The 23,614-nt window shown below is 38.1% G+C and overlaps 3 protein-coding genes and 1 pseudogene across 4 annotated transcripts; 1 reads left to right on the top strand and 3 right to left on the bottom strand.

The window, feature by feature from the left end:
- The first annotated feature begins 310 nt into the window (after nucleotides 1-310).
- LOC110049651 (heparanase-like) lies at nucleotides 311-9,463 on the top strand. 2 transcript variants are annotated; one of them, XM_089292292.1, is made up of 8 exons: nucleotides 311-1,022; nucleotides 2,984-3,158; nucleotides 3,849-3,896; nucleotides 4,674-4,874; nucleotides 5,720-5,831; nucleotides 6,064-6,176; nucleotides 7,013-7,156; nucleotides 8,986-9,463. In XM_089292292.1, the coding sequence occupies exons 1-8, from the start codon at nucleotides 476-478 to the stop codon at nucleotides 9,143-9,145; spliced, it is 1,500 nt and encodes a 499-aa protein (XP_089148418.1). In that variant the 5' UTR covers nucleotides 311-475; the 3' UTR covers nucleotides 9,146-9,463. The 2 variants fall into 2 exon arrangements, with proteins under 2 accessions (XP_089148418.1, XP_089148420.1); XM_089292294.1 differs by lacking the exon at nucleotides 2,984-3,158 and adding an exon at nucleotides 3,206-3,377 and having other exon boundaries at nucleotides 312-1,022.
- Nucleotides 9,464-11,473: 2,010 nt separating this feature from the next.
- On the bottom strand, nucleotides 11,474-13,293 carry LOC110050286 (galanin receptor 2a-like). Its single transcript, XM_020756201.2, has 2 exons — nucleotides 13,214-13,293; nucleotides 11,474-12,952 (listed from the first exon to the last, which is right to left on the bottom strand). Exon 2 carries the CDS (start codon nucleotides 12,739-12,741, stop codon nucleotides 11,692-11,694), a length of 1,050 nt encoding a protein of 349 aa, XP_020611860.1. The 5' UTR covers nucleotides 12,742-12,952; nucleotides 13,214-13,293; the 3' UTR covers nucleotides 11,474-11,691.
- A 3,598-nt stretch (nucleotides 13,294-16,891) lies between these two features.
- Nucleotides 16,892-18,775, bottom strand: LOC110049252 (QRFP-like peptide receptor). Its single transcript, XM_020755039.2, has one exon. It carries the CDS (start codon nucleotides 18,712-18,714, stop codon nucleotides 17,707-17,709), a length of 1,008 nt encoding a protein of 335 aa, XP_020610698.2. The 5' UTR covers nucleotides 18,715-18,775; the 3' UTR covers nucleotides 16,892-17,706.
- Nucleotides 18,776-19,746: 971 nt separating this feature from the next.
- Nucleotides 19,747-23,608, bottom strand: LOC110049243 (QRFP-like peptide receptor; annotated as a pseudogene).
- Between the last annotated feature and the right edge of the window lie 6 nt (nucleotides 23,609-23,614).

Genomic DNA, 23,614 nt, shown 5'->3' with positions numbered 1-23,614 from the left:
GACCTGGAGAATGGAGAAAAGAGACTTCCTGTCTTCAAGACAAATGCCTTCGGATGATCTTGAATATCTTTTTTTACCGGATGAACCCTATGAAGTCATGAAGTCAGAACCGTGGCCGGAAACCTGATGGAAAGAGAAACGTTGTAGAAAACAGCAGCTATTAATTAAGACAACTTCATTGAATTGTCATACACTTCGTGTAAATTAAACTCATTTTCAAAGACTCATCAGACTTGCCGTTTTTAAATGTGAACCAGTTGCTTGAGATTCCTGTGCATAGGGGTTGGACTGGGGAGAACCTTAATTTACATGGAACGCCTAGCGAAAAACGCGCATGCATTATGCGCTAGAACCTGAGTCGTGCATGTCTTTACACGTTTTTGTTCATTGCACTGTCATTGACCCGAAACCGAAAGACAGCGGCGAGTATTAGCGACCTCAAGATACTACCAAGTGATATTTCGGAATTGTGAACATGGCTCCCCAAGTAAACATATTTGCGGGTTCATTAATCGTTTTGATGATGTTATTTTGTGGATATCCAGTACTCTTGCAATCCCATTACGTCGGTTTTAGCAAGGACAACTACGTCGCACAGAATGTTTCGATAAATTTGGATCGTTCCGTGTTTACCGTCAGTGAAAAGTTTCTCTCCGTTGCGATCGACTCTAACATTATGAGGCATCACTGGCCTCACGTGAATTTCACTTCCGAGAGATTGTTTAACCTTGCCAGGGGACTTTCTCCAGCATTTCTCCGCATTGGTGGAACGGCTGGGGATTTTCTGATCTATGATGATTCCCAAGGGCTCCAAAAGCCCAAGAATTTTAGTAATTTTACAATCACCCATCAAGATTTGGACAAGATTCACTTGTTATCCTCCAAAGCAGGTTGGGATGTCATGTTTGGGTTGAATGTGCTTCTAAGGACACAAGATGGCTCTTGGGATGCAAGCAACCCCAAAGAAATAATGCAATATGTTGCTGAACATGGCTATAATTTTGGATGGGAGCTTGGAAATGGTAAGAAATGCAAGTGGGCTACAGACAGTAGCAATGTGCTACAGACCCGGGGGAGGGGGGAACTACTCTGCAAATCTTTGGGTAGGGGTGAGCCACTGCAACACTGAGACCCCTTTCCTATTCTGGACCATGATCAGCTTGATTTTGCAACCCTATTCTAGACTAGGTATCAAAAATCCCTTCCATATGCCAGTCTAGCTATTTTTACATGAGGAAATTTTGTCACTATCGCACAGCCCTGTAGTCCAAAATTGTCACCTTCATGGATATGGTTGTATAATAATGCAATTGATTGTGAGTGCTCGTGCAAATTGTGTTATTGAAAGTCTTTTGTTGGAAAAGGATTGCCCAAAAGTGTACATGATTATCGTTTCCTGACAATGAATTTTTTTTTGACAAAAATGAAAATACATTTACAGCCAGTGATTGTCAAAGGAAGGTATTATTTATCTTTTGATGAATTTGAATGTTAATACATATGCAAGTGTTATTCTTGAATGCACTTCCTTACGTGCAAATGAAGGTCATGTTCATTGGTGTTAATGAGAGTATATTGACCATAGTGAAACAAATTTGGACTCAAATGAATGGATATTTTCTGTAAATGAACAGCAAAAGGTGTAAACCGATATTAACATCTATACCCTTTCTGAGTTTCAATTTCTATTATAGAACTCTGCATTAAGAACCCTGTTCTGGATTAATTTTTTTGATACCTGATTTTAGCCCAAAACTGTCAGATCTCTATACCCTATCCCAGACTAAAAAAAACCATACCCTTCACAGCAGCACATACCCATATAGATCATGTATGAGATTACCCACTTCTCCTTTCTGGGGCTACAGTTAGCCTTAATAGCATTATGAGAAACCTGGATGTGCTTGGGTTAGCATGTTTACAGTTAACTCTAAAGAATGGTAATGTTAACACAGTATACATGTGTACAAACACTTAAAAACAGTCAGAACTCTAGTTTGTAGATGTTGCAAACTGGTACAAAATAAAATGCACTTCACTATGGAACAAACTTCCTTTTCATTGTTAGAGTAACCCCCCATAAGTGACATGTGAAGCCTAGTTACATGTCGTTTGTTCCTCATGGCAGCTGGTCACTGACCACAAGAGGTCCAAATTTTTGAACCCTTTTTAGTAACCTTAAAGAGACTTTCAGCCACAGTATTTACAGTATCATGCTGACCAAAGGAGGACTTGATCTGAGTTAAATAGTATAAGTGGACTTGGACATAAGTAAGAAATAATTTTAGTTGACAATTAGATTTATAATTTATTCCCTCTTGATGTTATTTAGGTGATAGTTAATGAGGTCAAAGGCTGAATCAACTGTTACTTCATAGAGAACGAGGGCAAATAATCTGATTGTTTACATATAATTCTCACTGCAATTTCCTTTACATGACAATGATTTTCGATTATTAACATCAGCAAACCACCAATGTTCTTCTTTTAGACTTCTTAGGAATTTAAGTATCAATTTGTTTCTAAGTGTTCCTCCAAAACTTTGGAAAAACAAGTAAATGTCGCCATTTCATAGGCTACCTCCCGCCATTGCACACCAATGCCTGATAGTGTACATGTGCCGTAGCTTGCATCTTGTCAATCAGATTGCACTATTTGCATTAGTACATGAGTAGAATTTTAGGTTTGGTTAATTCAGTATTATCTCAACCTCATACTTATTTAATAATTATAATCTGCCAAAAATCCAATTGAAAATTTTCTAAACTTTCCTTAACTTTTAGTAAGTGAAAGAATGGACCCACATAGCAATATTTCACTCTTATTGCCTTTTTTTCACAGGGGTGGGGGCATAGTGTTACTGCACCTTTCAGTAATTTGCAAAGTTAAAAAATGTGAGTCATTGAAAGGTGCTGTAAATGTACCATTCTATCTGTTTTACAGTGGGCAATACTTATTTTTGTTTGTTTTATTCTCCCTTTAGAACCAAACCATTTTATGGATCATTTTAATAAGTCAGTTTCTCCAGAGCAACTTGCTAAAGACTTTCAAACTTTAAGGTCTATTCTCCAAAGCAGTCCTCAGTTTGGACACTTTCTTGTTGGTCCTGATGTAACTAGAATTTTAAATCATCGCAAAGCTGCAACCTTCTTGGAGAGGTAATCCATAGCTAAATTCTACCTTTTCAATTTTCTTCTTTCTTCAGAACCAAATCTTTTTGTTGATTTCGGTAAGTCAGTTTCTCCAGAGGAACTTGCAGAAGACTTTCATACTTTAAGAGCAATTCTGCAGAGCAGCCCTCAATTTGGAAATTATCTTGTTGGCCCTGATGTAACAACAGTATCAAATCATGCCAAGTCAGCCAACTTTTTTGAGAGGTACAGTTTTTGTCAATTTAGGTTGATCGGCTTGATTCAAGTATTTTGTGTTTACGTGCATTGAGTTACAGTCTGTAATTGTATTTGACGTTGTCTCAGTGTTCAAGATTAGGGAAGGATCTCAAACCACCACCAGATTAGCTGCTTGACCATAATTTATGAAATTTCTCATGTGTTGATGATTGAGGCTCATGAGTGTCCAGGTAGAATTCCTTATTGACACCTTATGTTCAAACTGTACATGTATCTGGCTTGCTGTAACATGAAACCAGTATATGTATTGATGAGAAGGACAGAATGTACAAGTGATTATAGAAACTGTAGGTGGAGTGATCCATATCGCTACAGCTTTTCAAGAACATTTTAGTGGTACAGTCTAGAAAACCCTATTGGTTAACTAAACATGCAATTACACAACATTACCAGTAATTACATACCAATTAAGTACATTTTTTTTTCTTTCCTGACTAGCTTTGTTTCACATGCCAAGGATGTCATAGATGCAGTAACATGGCACCAGTAAGTTTCATTTTTTCCAGGATCAGGGAAAAGCTGGGGAATTTAATAACTGTTCAGGGAAATCCCAAATCAGACAAGAGTCAAGGAATTTGCCACAAGTTTAACTGAGCAGTGTTGTTGATTAAATGGTCAATAAAAATTGTGCATTGTAAGTACTGTTGTTAGCATAAATGGCTGTTTTCCATTTGTATGGGTCAGAATTTTCACTTTTTGCAATGGGATGTGTTGTGAAGAATATCCTCAGGGACTCCAAGTCAGCCGCATTCATTTTTTTTGATAAGGTGTCCACTTGAACTCAGATAGAAGCTGAGAACATAATTTGTTCTTAAGGCCTTAAGACCAGATGGGGAAATAGTTGGCTTGAAGTCTTGATGTAAAGATTAAGTACAAAAATATTCCTGTCTGACTGAACTTAACTCGATCAACGGACATTTTATCATACTACTTTTTCATTTTATCATACCACTCTTTGTCAGAAAAGGTGTCGATGAATATTCTGAATTCTGCACACCATTATTAAACTGGATATCATCATGGTCAGTGATGATGTGTAAGGCCAGAGATGACTTTTTCTAGACTGGCTTGTGTTACACCTTTTTGCCCTGTGCTTGTCAGTGAGGTTGTTTATTGTAAATGATTGTACATGTACAATTGTATTACATCTTTCAAATACAGAAATGCTCATAGCTGCATTTATTGTAGATGAGCAGCGCCCCTAACTCGGAGGCTAGAACTTTAAATGGGTATACTTATAGTATACTATAAAACATTTTATAGGTATTATGTTGATGGACGAACCTGCACTGAGAAAGATTTTTACAGCCCAGATGTCCTGGACTATTTCCTGCATGAAGTGAATGCAGCCAATGCTATACTGTCTAAGGTAGACCCAGGCTGTTCTCGATGGTTGGGTGAGACTAGCAGTGCTTATGGAGGAGGTGCACCTGGATTGTCTGACAGATATGTTGCAGGCTTCATGTAAGTTGATTAGTAACGATTAAAATACACACTCAGTTACATGGGAGAATTGTAATTTTGTAGGATGGCAACATAACGGGCTTCACCTTGAACATAAGATGTCCAACTACAAAAGTGTAGAAATTAATAAAAATAATAAAGTCTATACCAATCCGGAGGAGCCTGGACTGTTGGCAGTCTGTTTTTTTCTCGAAATGAGGCAGGACATTTCACACTATAAGAGATTGGGACGAGATGTGATTGGTCGTATCGCCCTTTTGTGTTGGTGTTCACGGCTAAACACTCGTCTGACCCTAATAGAAAATACCTCCCGGCAGTCTAGAGCAGCCAAGTGGCATACATCAAAGACGCATGAAGAGAATATAGTACTTTTTCTACTCCTTCCCTCTTCTCTGCCTGGATGGGGTGCTAGTCCACTGCAGATGAACCCCGGCAATTTTTTCAGGTTGTCCCAACAGTTTGCCCATAACTTCCTGACCAGGGTGAAGAGACGCGGCGTTAGAGTATAATGTAAGGCCCACGAACAGAACATAATGACCCCAGTCAGGGTTTGAGCCCCTTGACCACTTGATCCAAACTACATCACGCTAACTATTAGGCCATTACGTCTCTCATAAGAAGAGCCAACCTCCCAAGCAGACGCTTTTTTGAGATCGTCACGTAATCTTCCTCCCCCCACGTGAGGGAGGAAGATTGCGTGACGGGCCTAAAGAGCGTCTGCGTATGAGGCTAAAGAAGAACTAGAGGATGCAGAAAATATCCTGAAGGTCAGGAACTAATTATGCTGACACTATTTCAATGAATGATTATTACTGAGTGATTTACTTTTTCATTTTGTTTTGAAGGTGGCTGGACAAGTTAGGACTTGCAGCTCGGCTTAATCACGATGTTGTCATACGACAGACATTTGTGGCTGGAAATTATGCTTTACTAGATACTAATCTGGAGCCAAACCCAGTATGTACTTCGTTGACTTATAAAACTAGAGCTAGCAAATGAGTTACAATATATTGCCATTTTGTTAAACGAGAAAAGGCCTCAAGGGACTAGTTATTACACGTGGGTAGTCAATTGAAAACTTAAGCTACCATTATCAAGTGTTACATACAGCTGTAGCATTAGGTTCCGAACTGAGAAACTGATATTGCAACTGGAACGTACTGCAAAGTGTTGCTGATATTTCGTCTAGGACTACTGGCTTTCTTTGTTGTACAAGCGGCTTGTGGGAGTAAAAGTCTTGGATGTGAAAGGTGAAACAGAAGAGAACCGGACAACTCGAGTTTACGCCCATTGTTCAAGCAGGTATTGTACATGTATTGTATGTTTTGGTAGTTCTAAGGGAAGATACTCTTATCAAATACATTGCACTCTCTTAATGGAGCTTCAATTCAACCGAAAAAATATTACAATCCCACGTTGTTCGGTCCGGCTGGGACATAAGTCCATATGAGATGGTATATGGCCAACGAGGCGCATAGCGCCGAGTCGAGTTGGCTATAATCATCTCGTATCCAACAAGCACGAGTGGAATAATTGTTTTAAAAACACCCCCAAGAAATTTCGCGTACGCTTATCATATTTTTAGAGCATGGTATAATGGCTCATATAATTTATTTCTTTATTATTATAATAAATATAATAGCTCATATGACTCCAGATAAAGAAAAATACATCTAACTTTCTGAAAAGGTAATGACCATGCTAAAAGCTGAAAGCCGGTGTTTTGTTTAACTAGAAAGGGTTTTATTTTTTTACAATTGATTTACACATTTTATTTACAATACTAACATTACTTACAGTACAATAACAACATTGCTTACAAGGCTAAAACTACTTACAATACTGACATTGCCTGCTAATTAACAATACCACACTGCTCTTACAATATACCGTAACATACTTACGTGCAATTATACTTACTTTACTTGCGATGTTATCATTACTAAATATTAACGTACAATAGTATTTAAACAAAAATATATGAAATAAATCCACTGTCGTTATTTCTATGCATAAATTGCATGTCTACTTGTAAGGTAAATAAGTTGCATATCAATGTAATATTTCGCATGGTGTACATGTAGATGAAGTGTAACAATTGACGTAGTGGATGATAAAAGCCTTTGAACCTTTTTCAGACATTACCCAATGGGTTCTATCACGCTTCTTGTTCTTAATACTCACCCACGTGACCCAGTTGTCCTAAAACTCAGTGACGACCTCAAAGGAAAAGATGTTGATGAATACCTTTTAACTCCGGAGAACGGTGACCTCACGTCAAAGTAAGTACAATGATGTAAATGGAATTGAAACGCAACTCGCTGAACTCAGTTGCGTGAGATGTATTACTAGATTAGTTAAAGGAGCTACGTCACGCTTTCCGGATCTTGCCTGATTTTTTCCAACTTCGTCGTTTGTAATCCATGTTAATCTTCTCCATCGTTAACCATCCTTCTTTATTTGTGGTTTATTATTATCTCTTTGTCGTTTTCCTATCTTAGTAAACTGCTGTTTTCAGGTTTCCTTCAATTTAAAGGTAATTTTGTACGTGGCCAAAATAACTCAAAATACCGTGACTGAGCTCCTTTAATATAAAAGCAAGTGCATCATGTTTGCCATTTTTACTGACCATAAAATGTACCATCTGTTGAAAGTTGTCGGTCGAGTTCAAAGCTGATATTTGCATCTCACTATGACTGAGGTCAGTCCTAGGATCATATAAGAATCATTATGAATTATCCAGTTATTAACCTTCATTATTATATGGCAAGGTAGTCCTTAGGTTAATCCAAACTCCTGATTGGTTCTTTCTTGGTCGGGATTTTGCCGTACGGACCGTTGGTATAGAAACGGTCATCAGCCATGTATGTTTTTTGTTTCGAAAGCTGAAAAATTCATTAGCAAACATGGCCGCCCGATTGCCATTATAATAAACTACTTACTAACCTGCAGTAGCGAGCCCGAGCCGTACTGTAGAACATTGACTTTCGGTTTGTTTTGTACGGACCTCTCGGCGCTCGGTCCGTACTGCCCCGACCTCACGCCCGATTCGTAAGAGGTTAAAGTAGCACTAGAGGTTCTAGTGAAGCATTAAATGAAATGTCCAAGGCTTCTAAAATAGCAGATTCTACTCGTATACTAATGCTAATACTACAATCTGATTGGCTGAGCCATCGTACACTATCAGCCATTAGTGTGTGATGACTTAACGTCGTCTATGAAATGGCGACGTTTTCTGGTTTTTCCGAATTTTCGGAGGAACGTTTAGAAACATATAGATAATAAAATTGCTAAAAAGACTCGAAAAAGGACCCTCACGAGTTGTTGACGTTAAATTCTCGAAATTGCTAAAGAAAATGATGCGCAAGTACTTATCTGCAAATTTTAAACGACAATTCAGTACGCGCGATTTTACATACTGGTAAACTGGAAGCCGTTTAATACAACGTAGAGAAATAAGTGGAAATTGTCATTTAATGGAAATGTCTGTTAGAATTCTACTAAAACAATTTGATTCTTCGTTCTCCATTTCTATGTGTTGATAGTTGATGAGGCCGAACGAATAATCTAATTGTTAATCAATGGCGTGCATCGCGTATCATACCAAACGTCTAGCGAGTTCTCTATTAACTGTCTATTGTATCACTTCCGCCGGCAAGCACTCTGAGAGATTTGGAGCACTGAAGAACCTTTAGAAACATGCCAAAAGATGGCTCATACTTAACGCTAAGTTGATAAGTTGATAATGTGAGGCAGCGTGGCCGAGTGGTTAGGGCGCCGGAATTGAAATCCAGAGGTCGCGGGTTCAAGTCCCCCTCTGATCATTATGCTGGAGTTGTTTCTCGGTAAACCCTCGTTTATCTCCGCGGACATGCTTGTAAATAACCAACTGGTCTACCTACCGTCAGTTGGGATTTTTTTTTTTTTTCTTTCAACTTAAGTGGCATGGCTGTGAACCAGCTAGCTGTAGCTAAGTGCATCGACCACTATAAACATTCAACATTTTTTTAACATAATGTTCTATGGGCATGGTTTAGACACAGTGACTTGTGGTGTTTCTCATTTTATCGTCAAAACGAAATCAAGACCTAAATCCTTGTTTTTATAACAGGACAGTCAGACTGAATGGAAAAGTCCTCAAACTAGTGGATGACCGCACCCTCCCAGACCTCGTGCCGAAGAGTGTGCCGGGATACGATCCTCTTATTCTGCCACCTCTGACATTTGGATTTTATGTCATCCCAGAAGCCTCTGCGAGTGCTTGTGGTTAATCATAAAATCATCTCATTACTTAAAGATGTATTTTCGAAACATAACTAATGAAGTCTTTTTGTGGAGTGAAATGCAAATGTCCCAATTTAAAAAATAATAGCGTAAAAGCATTGACCTTTTTTGTACGTTTTGGTAAAAAAAAAGAAATAAAGAAACAAAATGTCCAATTGTTAACGGCAGATAGGAATTTAACCCTGCTCTTTAGTGGCTTGAAAGACGCAGCTGTTTTATGTACATTATAGAAAACTGTGCATACTATTCTTTAATTGAATATATCTCCGCGTAAACAAGTCAGCATTAAAAATTATTTTCATTCATTTTTATCTACCGCTTTCTTTCAAGATGTCATTTAAACATAGTGTCGAAAAATTTCAACTAGCCCTTTCCCTAATTTTTACTTTCTCGTTTTACAGTTGTAGCTCTAATGAAGTCCGAAAACTACTTGATAAACTAGGAGTCAAGAAAGCGAGAGGTGTAGATAATTTGCCATCCAAGATGCTTAAAAAATGGCGGCAGGTATTCTGGCACCATCTCTGGCATTCTTGTTCAATTAGTCTATTTCCTCTGGTATTGTTCCAACTGACTGGAAGCTAGCTAGAGTGACGCCAATTTTCAGAAAGGGCAAAAGACAAGACGTTTATAACTACCGGCCAATCTCGATTGTTCCTCCAATTTACGATCAATTTTACAAGTATCTTATGACAACGATCTTTTATCCAACTGTCATTCCGGCTTTAGACCACTTAATAGAACACTTACGTCCTTGCCTGAGGCTTCTAACAGTTGCTCTAGCTGTCAATATAGATGACAGTCTTATAAATAGTGTAATATTTATAGATTTAAAAAAGGCTTTCGACGTCATCATTGACCATAAGATTCTTAAAGCTCGAGTAAAGCTTTACTACGAATGTTCGTCGACGATATAAGCATCGGGATCGACGCCAATACTATCTGTCGTGGTCTAAACATGTTTATGAGATTGCTAAGGTTATCTCCTCTGGTATAGATTCACTTAAAAGGTTTAGGCCGTGCAAATGTGAAGATACAGCTATATTGCTATTATAGAGCTATTATTGCTGTTCTGTGTGGGACTACAAAATCGCCCAGTCTGATTACCATTCTAGCACTACCGCCCTGCGCGGGAAGCTAGGATGGCTAATCTCTATATCAGAAGGGGAAAAAAAATTGAAATTGATGTTTAAAACTATGAATGATCAGACTCCGGATTACTTGAAAGGCCTTTTGTTTTTAAACACTTCAGATGGACAATGGGCGTAGAAACAATGGAAAACAAATTAGCTAAGCCCGAGCCCTGTACTTATGTGAAACGTTGTTTCTGCTACAGCGGGGCGCACTTGTTTGAAAAGCCTTCCAGCTAACGTCAGAGCCACTAGATCTTTTATAAACTGTAAAAATGAGATCAGCCACCTAAATATCCTCCTCGTTCTCCTTCACGGCAAGCATGTAAATATTTTTTGTTTGTTTGTTTGTTAATTTTTATTCTCCATCTCGTAACTGATTCTTTTACGGTAAATAAAGCTCAAACCTCAGAATGCTGCTTTTGAAAACACAACTACAAGTAAGGTAAATAAAAATATAATGAAAATAATAATTGAATTTATCATTCTAAGTGTTCAATGACAACTATTTATAACACGACTTGTGTCGTGGTCTTAAACGTGTAATAAACATTTATTTTAGTAGAAATATAAACGGTTATTGAAATCAGTTTTTCCTTGCCTTATTGAACGCCAGTTGGTTCGTTTCGTCGCGATTGAACACAAACCTTGCACGAATTTTTGTTTATCATCTTCGTTATCATGGGTACCATTCTGTAGTAATTACTGTTCCCTTATCTGCAGCATCTATATATCACAGCTGAGTTTTCGAGCCTTATAAGGGTATATAATTAGCTATGATTTGGCTGGCAAAACCTAATTTATGTATCAATACATCTACATATATTTTTGTTTCCTACACGTATGTGTTGATTTATTAGATTTGTGTTCGTTTTCTTCCAAATTTGTCAGTTCTAACTGGCACATAAATCCACCACACATCAGGAGTCGTATTAAATATGAATGGTTATCTTTTCTATTGCATTTGGCATTTGTTTTGTAGACAGGATGCTTCGAATTGAAAGAGAGACAAAAGGCATTATTCATGTCACTATCATGCAAATTAGAGTGATTTTAAAGCTAGATAGTTGGGTCGAGAATTGACAGTTAAGACGGAAAATACACATTTATTTTAACAGTTTAAATATACCGAAGGTTTAAATCCCGAATCCGAACTATTTATTTCTTTATCTTTTTGGTATTTACTCGCAGAACCAAAACATCGACACCTATCAAAAACTACTACTACTTTAACTCATAAGATAAACTATGATATTGAAGCACAGTCTTTGGTTATACGTGTTAACAACATACGTATGTGGAAGGTACATTTATCATAATTGCGAAATGTGAAGTTCTGGCAAAGGTTGTGATGGTCAATTTTATCATGATAAAAGTCGGAAATGAGAGCACATTTCAAGTTTTCTTTAGAAAGATAATCGATTTTTAATATTTTGTTGTGATATGACTTTGATTTCCCTGTGTGATCTCTTAGAGGTTGCGTGTGTTTGGTGCAATCCTAATGACCTCTGTGATCGTTCCAACGTCATTGCACTACTAGCATCTGATTCGACTCTGTTCCAGTAGGTGCACCTGAAAACTTTTCGCAGTTTAGACTTCAATTCTCCACCATAAAACCCGTAAAGTAACGGATCTACCGCGGTATTAAGGAAGATCAACAGTTGAGACGCTCTCCAGATAAGTCCAGGGGAGACCAAGTAAAAATAAAGTAATGTCCGTGTGATCATAAACGGGGACCAACATAACGCAAACGCTGTGGTTAATGCGACAAGTGTCCTCGCAACTTTTTTTTGTCGATTATTTGATGTCACAATAACCGAGTCGCTTATTGGTAAAACTCTCGTATGAAGCGCTCGAAAAATATTTCTCTGCGTAAGAATCATATACAGCAACGGAAGGACGAAGAAGAATATTGCGTGAAGGCTGTAGTATACTTGTCGGCCGGTAGTTCCCCATGTTGTATTGGCGCAAACAGTTCTACCGTCTTCGTTCGTTTCGACGCGATAAATGTGCGCCAAAGGTGAACAGATGGCTAAACAAGAAACCCAAATGACAACGATTTTCATGTATTCCCTATTTGGCCAGCTTCCTACTCTAGCACTGAAGGGATCTGTGATAGCCTTCAATCTTTGATAGCTTATAATCACCAGTGTAGTGATTGAAGTTGTGTAGCTTGTTTCGATGAGGAATCCTTGAAGTTTGCAAGTGGCGTCGCCTCCAACCCAGCGCCACAGAAAGCTGACAACGTTGAAAAGTGATAAAAAAGTAAACAAGAGATCCGCAGACGCTAAATTTGTGACTAACCACATCAGAGGAAAATCATGGTTTCTCTTACGACTCTTGTAACAAGTAACCAAGACCCATATATTGCCAACGATAGATACAATGAAAACAGCGCTGTAAAATACGCAAAAGATAATAACCATAAGTGGAGAGATATTGTCGTCTGTTGTCATTGTCGATAATATATGTTGAATGACTGATTTTCCCTGTTTCAGTTGATTCTTGTACTTTGCTTCAAGATTTTCTTCATTGAGGTATTTGCCACTTGTGATTCGTTTTCTGTGTCAAGCCTTCGTTAAGATGTGAATCGAACTGTCTATTTCAGCGATCCAGTCTTCATATTCCAGCTTTAGTGTCTTTCTCTGCGTTGATCCCGTCTTTATTCTCCAACAAGATGAGTAAACAAGTGAGCAATTTTGCACGTCCGTAGAAAATCAGACTCGAGTACGGATTTATATCAAGGGGAAGCCAAGAAAAGAAAAAAAAGGAGTCGTAAATCACTTCGGGAATTTCCATTTAACATGTCACCTCATTTTTTCCGCTAATTGAAATTTCGGTCATTGTTTACTTGAATTTGGTATCAGCTGCAAATTGATTAAAAAGACGGCAAGAAAAACGATTTGTTTTTATAGTCTTTGTTCTTACCTCGAAAGAAAACTGTTACATACCGGCCCACGTAGGAGCTTTCTAGCACTCGCACGAAAAGCTAGTGACTAATGTTTGTAATTATGCCTTTGTTGTGCTGAATTTCTTTTCTTTTTTTAATTTTGTGCAGTCAGACCCCTCCCCCCACCCCCCGCCACTCCTCCCCGCTCCTCAATAAGAAACCCTGAATATGTAATGCTCGATTACGGCTGTTAACTTACTCAAAGCGCGCCAATAGCGAGTAACATCTCAGTGAGAAACGGCAGAGAAATTGTCAGTGTGTGATACAACTTCGTTTTTCAGACGCACTGTTTGGACCGCCATTTTGTCGACGTCCCTTAACCTTATGTGTTCTCTACTTTCCGCCCTTCTTCCTTTCCTTCCGCGCTACTTATATTTGAAATGCCGTGTTATCATATTTCAATCGATTTAACTGATTCCGTAATATCCAAAATAACCCAGACTGCAAGCTAAATAATTAAAGACCGTTCAGGGTTTTATGAATGAATAATTTAAATTGGCGTTGTATGTTTATATCTTCGTTGGAACTTTATTAATCGTGCAGATAACTATATAACTCTTAAGTTTACTGTTAAATTTTTTTTTCTTTTGTTTTCAAATCTTTGTGCGCAAGATGTCCCAATTTGTCTTTGGGCTCTTCACAATTGTTCTCATATTTCTTGAAGGGTTTTTTTTTCCTTCAGCTTGTTTTGTTTTCGTTTACGTCTTATCTTTCCTCGGATTAAATGATCAACAACTTAACCGTATTTGCGGTGAACGTACGAATGCAATAACAGGTTTCTCCAATGAACCACTTTTCTCAAGCGTGTGGTAGAAAATAATAAAAATAACATAAGAAAAATCAATCGAGATTTCAGAGTTTGGAGTTCATCTCGTTGTCATTCAAGTGGGTCAAATTCGTGGTTTGACTTAAAATATAGAAGGTTTTATTTAAAAAAAAAATGTATAAAATCATTTAAGGCATTACCAGGTAGGGTAAAATTGTAATTAAATTTTGAAGTAGTAAATTATACTAGTGACGAAAGCTGACTACATTCTGTGATTGACCTTTTGTCTTCGTAATGAAAATCTATGTGCTGTTTCAACAATCTCAACGGCTTGAGTCTCAAAGAAATGGGATTTTTATTGTTTAAAACTAATGACAAAATGTATTTTACGTTTTATGGCACAGACTCTATTTTCGCAACAAGGGCGGCACAGTGTTTATTTGGAGGCAGGTGTTGTCACAACTGTACTTACAAACTTGAAGATTAATTGTAAACAAAAGCACTTAAAATAATTTACTTTCCTTGAAGCTTGAGGAAACTCGCAAACCACTGCTGGTAATTCAACTAAAGAGAATCACAGGTTGAAATTGGTCATTTTTGTTTTCTATTTAGGTTTGGACCTCACTTGCGACACGAGCATCGTAAAGATAAATACAAGCTTTCAAAAACGTAACTCCGTTGCAGTAGGTCGCTTTATGCCTTAGTGGAAACGTCTAGAAACTACTTAATTATGAGTGCCGTGGAGTTCGAAATAATAATACCTGTATACGCAATAATCATAAGAAAATGATGGATCAAGTTCTTATAATGATTATGTCTGCGCTTACAAATGTTTTCTTTTTTCGTGGTGGAAAAGTAAAAATGACATAATCATAATCATAAAACCAATGTTTTTGACTAATTTATGGATTTCGTGTGGGGTCTATTTGGAAATGGTGAGTTGAGTGGGACTGAGTGGGACAACAAGGGCTTTGCTTGGCTTTTCGCTTGTAGAAAAGACGTAATCATGATCATTGCTGCGAGCGTCGAGTAAAGCAGGATTGTTTCTCGACAGAACTATGGATAGTCGGTTACAGCAATTTAACAAACTGGTTTATTTCATTACTACTCGGTTTACAGCACTAAGCTTCATTACATTTTCAGAGCTTTCCTACGGACAAAACTCACGCTGTTATAGGTTAAGATACACCTTGAGATTCCAGAAACGTCTATGTAGAAATAATTAAATTGTGCATTATTACAATATATTAAGATTAGAACATTTCAGGAGAAATGGATCATTCCAGAAGGTTATAGTTCACGTTTAAGTGAGTTCGGGTCCAGAGTGTTCTTGGGTTCATTGAGACAGTTTTCTATATTTATGTATTTCGTGGTTATCCATCTGAAAATTGGAAGTTTTAACTTCAAAGGGACAACAAAGGTTTTGTCCGATTTTTCCTAGTAGAAAAGTAAATCTTAATGGCATAATCAAAATAATAAAGCCAATGTGTTCTGAGCAATTTATGAAGTTTGTTTCAAAATGGTGAATTTTATCTTCAAAGGGTCATCAAAGGTTTTGTCGGGTTTTTCCTAGTAGAAAAGTAAAATCTTAATCATGTAATCATAACAAAAGAGCCGATTTAATCCGAGTAATTTATGTGTTTTATTTGAAAATGTCGAGTGACAACAAGCCTGTAAGGATGTGGTTCTGCATGTAGCAGTGCTCACGATTATATACAGTCTGACCGTGTGAAAGTAATCGACAGAGGCATCTTTCAGCTAAGCAAACGAGGAAATCCACTGCAATCATTGGGCGCAAACTAGTAATCCAGCTATAATATCAATTCTATCTTAAATGAATCAAAGACAACACCTCTTTATGCTAACAGCTTTTCAATTCTAGCTACCAAGATATGTAGCCCAAACGTGCCTGAACTCCGTGCGTCTGCGTTACCCGGAAACACAACATCATTTCGATTCTCGTTGTTTTCTTTTGTCTTTTCCTCCCTGGGGGATGGTTCTCTCAGGCCCCAGTTATATGGTCTCGGGTACCCGAGACAACCCTTCCCCCGAGGCAACTTTAGCTAGCGTTTATATGTGAAAACGTAGTGTCTGTATGCCGGGTCACAGTTGACCCTGCATGATTATTCAAAACCCATATTGAATAATCAAATGTGCAAATATCCCTCTTTCGTCGAGTTTCCCTCGGTCATTCGATCACAGTGGGTTTTGCCGAGTTCATTTTCACTTCTTTGATACGAATTTCTGCTTTAAATCCCCATCTAGGCATTACGTGACACTCGCCACGCTGAGAGTTGTCCCGGTCAGGCGAGCCAAAGCGTTTATATGAAAAAAAAAAATTTGACCCGCTCGCCAGGGTTACCCTACCTGCCGAGACGAGACAACTCGCCCACCCGAGTTGTCTTGCCCCCCGAGACGGGTTCGCGATCCTAATGTAAACGGTTGGTTAAATTTTGCAAAAAAATAAGCTAAAAGTTACCTCGGCCAGAGGGTTGTCTCGGGTACCCGAGAACATATTATATGGGGCCTCAGTCTTAAAATTTTGCTGCGGAGCACGCTGTGAAAAAAAGTGTGAGAAAAAACCGGAATCAGAGTTCAAAACCAAATTAGCAAAATAGTAAAGAAAACAAACTCCAAAACTAGGCGGCAATCTAAAAGTGAAACAAAATATTAAAATCCACATGAAGGTAAATAGGCCATTTCCGAGTTGGCTTTTGCCTCTGTGTCAGAACGAGTCTTCGTGCGAAAACGATTGATATGGAATTGTGTTTGAGGTTCATTTTCTTGTGAATCAAACTCTTTTTCATACGAAAGGTTTTGCACGAGGACCCGTTTTGAAATAGAGACACAAAAAATACGAAATCTGAAAAAAGCATTTAAACGTAAACTGTCAGACATAAATTCTATTTTATTGGTATTATTTATACACAGTTTAATTGAGCCATTCTCATTTATAGGTGATCAATTCTTTTGAGACATGCAGCTCGTTAAATGGCTAATTCTTTGGTAACGCTGAAGTGATTTTCTCATTTTAATTAACAACAGATAATTACTCAAGCTTCGCTGATTGTGAATGTTATAAGATATGGTTTCTCTTTGAACCTATCTTCAATCATGAACCCTGATTGGGGTTCACCAATACCAGCAGCAATACCAGAGTTGTTGCTCAGCTTTTGAAAGCTGAGCAACAACTCTGACAACGAAAACGCATTCACCTATTAGTAGTAATTTCAGAAAGCACCTAATCTGTCCACCGTCGTTCCTTTTTTCCTCTTATTTTTCTTTTTAAAGGCGAGCGACCCATTCCCACTTTTGCGCTCGTTCAATCCCGCGAAGTTACTATTCGAGTTTGCTCGCGCCTTCGACGATCTTCGAGAAAACAGAAAGCCTGTTAACAGTAGACATCACCTCAAGTGGCGAATGGTTACTATCATTTTCATCTCCTTATAATATCTTCATCGGTTGCTAATATCGAAAAAAAGGGCCTAGTATTTTCAGCAACCATGACCGTGTATTCTCGGTATATAAATTGCATCTTCTTGTACTTAGGTACTCAAGACCGTGTCCGTGACCAGATTTTTAAACACGTGCACCTCGAAGTTCGTCCAAAATACTCTGCTACTCGTCGTATTTTAACTCTCTTCTCGTTGTTTGTAGTCAGATGCGTTCTTCCATCTTTGGTGATGTCTTGCCTCTTGTACTTGATCATTTGTCAACCAGTTCCAAGACATTTAAATCGTAAACTTGTTCTACATGTACGATGTCTGTTCTTTGCCTCTTTCGTTTTTCTCTGCCAAAAGTCTCCTTCCGTGTGGATGGTTGAAAATTCGTACACTTGAATAAACCCAGAAGATACCGTTTGAAATTTGCCCCGTAGATTCCGTACAGTATGGGATCTAAGGCCGTGTTCAAGAGAATTAAAAGTTGGGACGCCCTCCAGATGTAACCACCATCGGTGAGGTGAAAATACATCAGCGTTCGCACCACCACAAATGGTGACCAGCAAATTGCAAACGCCACCGTTAAGGCGGCTAAAATCCTCGCCACTTTGTGATGGCGTTGGACGGTGCACCCTGTTTCAAGGGAGTTTTGTGTTGGAAAGACGCCCGAGCGCAACGATAGAAAAATGTTCCACTGGGCATAAATCATGTAGATTAGAGGAAAGATGAAGAAACAAACTGCATGGATACTGTAATAAATCTGTCGTCCCATGTCTCCGAATTTGATGTTTGTGCAGAACACCGTACCACTGGCATCCACTTGAGCTTGATAGGCATATAGCAATGGCGAGGCGATAATGATGCTGCTTATCCACATGGCGATCAGCTTGCGATGCGCGCCTTCTGTGGTAATGAATCTTACACTGAAGGGCTCGACCACGGCCTGGAGGCGCTCGAAGCTTATAAGAACAAGAGTCATTATTGAAGTGGTGTAGCACGTTTCGATAACAAAACTTTGTGCTTTACAGGAGAATTGACCGCCAATCCAGGTCCATAAAAAGTTGATCAGATTCAATATGCTCAGGGTGGTAAATGCCAGGTCTGCAACAGCCAAGTTAGCGATGAACCATTTCAGCGAACATGGTGGTCTTTTTAATTTGAAACATAGACAAAGGACGAATGAGTTCCCCGCGATTGATAGCAAGAACACCAAGAAGTAAACACACGTGAATGTTGCAACTATTGCTATAGGAAACCCGTCACTTGTTGCCATAATTTTTCGCCCAATCTCTGATATCTGCTTTTCTTTCTTCCCAAGAACAGAAAATGATTACGTGCATTGAATTTTTAATCAGTCGGTCTGTCTATATCTTTATTTGTGGTTTTGGATGATTTCACTTTCGCAGAGTTGGTGATAAACTGCGGAAGAATCCCCCTTTCTCCAGCTATAAACAAAGAAAATATAAGTGGAATATCGTACAATTCGATGCCTGTCTTGCTAGCATAGATCAAGGACAACGTCGTAACGTTCCTGAAGTCACATCAACTGATTTCTTTTACCCTGAGGAGATCGAAGGTCTCGTTTATGCCACCGACAAGTCCAGTTTTAAAAGTTAATAAGCCTTTGTCTGTTTTTAGGTAAGTTTCGACCGTGCAGCTGGGTCCACAAATTCATAAAGAAAACGATAGTTCCTCGCTGAGTTTATTTTTAGACTGGATATATCATAATTATAATTAAAATTATTCAGCATAAACGTTTTGTTCCTAAATAAGGTGTTCCAGTAAATCGTGATAGGTGAGTTTGCATATCTGTGGCCATTGACCCTTGACTGGCCGCCGTACGCGATTCGCCTAATTCAAAATATTCATGTCGCCTTTCAAATAGATCTTCAATTTAACTAATTTGACCATTTTGTGCAAATGTTTGAGAGAAATTTACTTACCAGCAATCTCGTCCGGAAGGTATGAAAGTACTATCGCAAAAAGGTAATTTTAAATTGCTACCTATGAGTTCTTTAAATTTCTTTGGCCGGATGAAAACAAGTTATTAACTTACCTGTTATTCCATTCTTCAAAGACTATACTAAATTTGGCAATTTGAATATTGCTTTATTCTCGGGGACAGCTGTATTAACATTGAGGTTTTTAAATTTCAGTTTAAAACTACCTGAATTAAATTTGTCCTTAAGGTTTGGCGAGAAAAAAAAAGTCCTTTTTTTTCAAGTAAGCGATCCAAACTTTGGACATTTTCATCATGTCCTTTTCTTTACAAGGGAAATAGAATCAAAACGATCAAAACTTTGGATAGTTTAATCGTGCATATTTATTATCCTTGAAAACAGCCAGAGCAGTTTATCTATTAGGTAGATAAATGCGAGTTGGTCTCATACTTATTTCTCCGGGAAACAATCTGATATCACTCGACTTAACTGTGCTTTTATGCTGTTTCCTCCTTTTATACTTATTCTTTGAATTCTATACAGTATTGAAAGTCCATTTCGTCAGCACATACTAAGAAAACAGCATGTGCACATCCTCAATAGTCTTCTGCACCTCTCTGCAAATGTGTTAATGAAAACATTATGTTATCCAATCACAGGCTTATATAAAGCACCAACCATATGCAATCAGTAAAACGTGATAACTGCGGACTTAACATTAACGATAACTGCCGACTTATCATAAATGGTAGCTTTATGTTTAAGTTATTTTGCAACTCAAATAAACTCAGCTGGAAAAATCCTCAAAATTGGCGTTTTCTTAAGGATACACAATTACCCTGTAGGAGGACTGAAACAGATCAGTAACCCTCAAGTGAAAGAACAAAAAGAAATGTCAAACTTAAGTTAATTACATTCACAGTGTCTTTTTTTTTTTCTTGCTGGGTAAGCGCTTGTTTTCTTCATCTGATAGCAGTCTTTTTTGAACCTCGTTCCCCTAGCATTCAAAAACAAACCATATGTGTTGCTGGCTCTTAAACCGTAATGTAAGTTTCCAAATCAGAATGCTTTGACGCGGTAATTGCCTCTATTATTTTTCGTTAACTCTATTTCGCAAGTATGTTGTTGCCAGCTGTATAAAATGTCAACCATCAAAACTGAAAAACTTTCAGGTTCTGTAAAACCTCCTCTTTCCAATAAATATAAGTCAGAATAAAAATTTTGCAACTTCTTATTTTAGCGTATGTAACATCGTTCATAATCTGAACTGTGTTAAATGTAGTTAGCAACGTTCGTTGACTTCGATGAAGATAACAAATCCTACTATTCTCATTCTAATGCGACTGTCCTTCATCAGCGTTTTGCTGGCGCAAAATATCACCTCAAGTTTTGCGGTATTCAGTGTTGTGGACCAAGATACGTTCATGTATTTTCACACTATGCTAATTTTAATGTTATTTTGAATAACCCAAGTGCTATACCAAACAAGCAGGTCGGTTTTATGTACAGTTTTGATCCTATTTGGAGTGCCAGCGACACTGGTCACAGATATTTGGAACGGAATTCCTCGTAATGAAGGCTTAAGATTTTCACCGTAAAATCCCATACAATATGGGATCTAACGCGGCATTGAGACAAATCAAGAGCTGAGAAGATGTCCAAATGAAATTAAAAGAAGCCATGTGAAAATAAATGAGAGTTCGAGTGATCATAAACGGAGACCAGCATAGCACAAACGCTATGGTTAAAGCGGCAAGTGTCCTCGCAACCTTCTTGTGTCGTCGATTATGGTTCATAATAAACGAGTTCCCCATTGGCAAAACTTTAACTCTGGAATACAGGGCACGCCGAATTTGAAATTGTGTAAAAATCATATAAAACAAGGGAATAGCAAAGAAGAATATTGTGTGCAGACTGTAGTAAATTTGTCGACCGGGTGTTCCCCATGTAGCATTACTACAAAGTACGTCGCCGTTTTCGTACGTTTCGACGCGGTAAATGTGCAGTAGAGGTAAACAGACGGTTAAGCAAAGGCCCCAGATGATAAATGGTTTATAGTGATCTCTGCTTGGCCATGCCCTAATCCTTGAGTTGAAAGGATCCGTAATGGCCTTCAGTCTTTGACAGCTTATCACCACAAGTGTGGTGATCGAAGTTGTATAGGTAGCTTCAATAAGGAATCCTTGAACTTTACAAGTGATGTCACCTCCAACCCAACGCCACAAATAGCTAATTGCGTTTAGAAGTGTGAGTAAAGTAAACAAAAGATCCGCAGACGCTAAATTTGCCACCAAACATTTAAATGGAGAATATCTTTGCCTCAGTGTCTTGAAGCAAGTTGACATGACCCATGTATTACCAAAGGTTGACAAGATGAAAACAGTGGTATAAAATATACAGAAGAAAACAAGCATAAGTGGAGAAGAACTGTCAACGGCTGCCATCTTCGACCGTGCATACAGAATATCTATTACAAATTCCTATCTATGTTAATTTTTTTCTTGGTTAATTAGAATAAGACATAAGATTTTCTTGGAGATATTGGCTACCTTGTAAATCCGAGTTGAAATAAAAGTTGATCTATAAATGTTTGTATTTTTTACATTTGGCGTAAAACTTCAGTCCTTCAGTGCCATTTCTTGTCGACGGCTCAACTGCTTCTCAAGTTTTCAAAAGTTGAAGTGTCTCCCGATGTTTGAAGATTATTTACTGAACCCGGTTCTGATAACAAATATTTTTCACCTTGTTGTAATGTTGCAGACCCTTTTTTTTTGCATTTCAGTTGTAGTAAAACTTCAGTCCTTCAGTACCATTTCTTGTCGACGGCCTGAACTGCCTCTCAAGTTTTGGTTCTGTCCTCGTGTACCGGTTCACAAGAACCGATACAAAAGATCCAACAATATTCAGCAGCTAAACAAAGGTTCGTAAAGAATGGAGTACAATGGTTATTCCCTCTGTGTACCGGTACACCAGGACACAACCCAAGTTTTCAAATGTTGAAATGTCTCCCAATGTTTGAAGATTATTTACTGAACCCGCTTCTGATCACAAATATTTTTCACCTTGTTATAATGTTGCAGTCACGTTTTTTTTTTTTTTTTTTTTTGCATTTGTCGTAAAACTTCAGTGCTTCAGTGCCATTTCTTGTCGACGGCTGAATTGCTTCTCAGTACCATTTCTTGTCGGCGGCTGAACTGCTTCTCAAGTTTTCAAATGTTCAAATGTCTCCCGATGTTTGAAGATTATTTACTGAACCCGCTTCTGATCACAAATATTTTTCACCTTGTTGTAATGTTGCAATCGCGTTTTTTTTTTTTCACATTTGGCGTAAAACTTCCGTCCTCCAGAGCCATTTCTTGTCGACGACGACTGAACTGCTTCTCAAGTTTTTAAATGTTCAAATGTCTCCCGATGTTTGAAGATTATTTACATGTACTGAAGCCGCTTCTGTTCTTTCTCATTTTCCGCAAATATTTTTCACCTTGTTGTAATGTTACAGGGCTTTTCTTTCAATAGAAAGAAAAATTTGGAGAGTATTTGAACTTAAGCGTTAGCTATTGGCCAAGAGGAATGAGAGCCGGTAAAAGAAAGTAATTCCAAAAAAAAACTGTTGGTTTTTCCTCTGAACAGCTTTCCTGCTTTCCTTAATTGCACTTATGTTGCGTTAGTATTTACTTTTAACTGCATGTGTAAAATGCAAATGCCAGCTTGCAATGAATCGTATCGAATAACATCTAACACTGAAATGAAGGCAGAACTTTATGTTGTCAGTAGCACCGTGGATTGATTTACCTTAACAATGATTCTTTAGTACTAGAAAAAAAAAATAAAATCCACTACCCAACGAGGTTAAGTTTTACTCATGTCGAGCGAAAGCACCAGCAAGGTAATTAAAGTACACGAAATTAGCTTTGCCGATGGGATTTAGGCCAAACTGAAATCACCTAAACATGCAGATTTTGCCTAGTCTAAGTTTTCATTTTACCTGGTGTGATAAGCTATTTCATTTGAAAAGATTTCTCTCAGGGGGTATTCATGTGAATACTCTTGGCCTAATGAGTTACAGAACCTTTTGCTGTATCTTTCCTTACGTTGGTCAGCTCGAAATTTAATTACTATTGTTTTTCCAAAAGCATCTGTACTCAATTAAGGGAGAACTCCTCAGAAATAAATATTAGGTTTTCCTTCACTTTTAACACCTGGTCTAAGCCCTTGTTGACATTGGAAATTTTA

This window comes from Orbicella faveolata, unplaced genomic scaffold, assembly GCF_042242905.1.
Source record: "Orbicella faveolata isolate gen_17 unplaced genomic scaffold, um_ofav_v1 contig_1, whole genome shotgun sequence".
NCBI classification, from domain to species: Eukaryota; Metazoa; Cnidaria; class Anthozoa; order Scleractinia; family Merulinidae; genus Orbicella; species Orbicella faveolata.
Note: the sequence above shows the minus strand (reverse complement) of the source record. Positions and strands in the feature narration are given on the sequence as shown.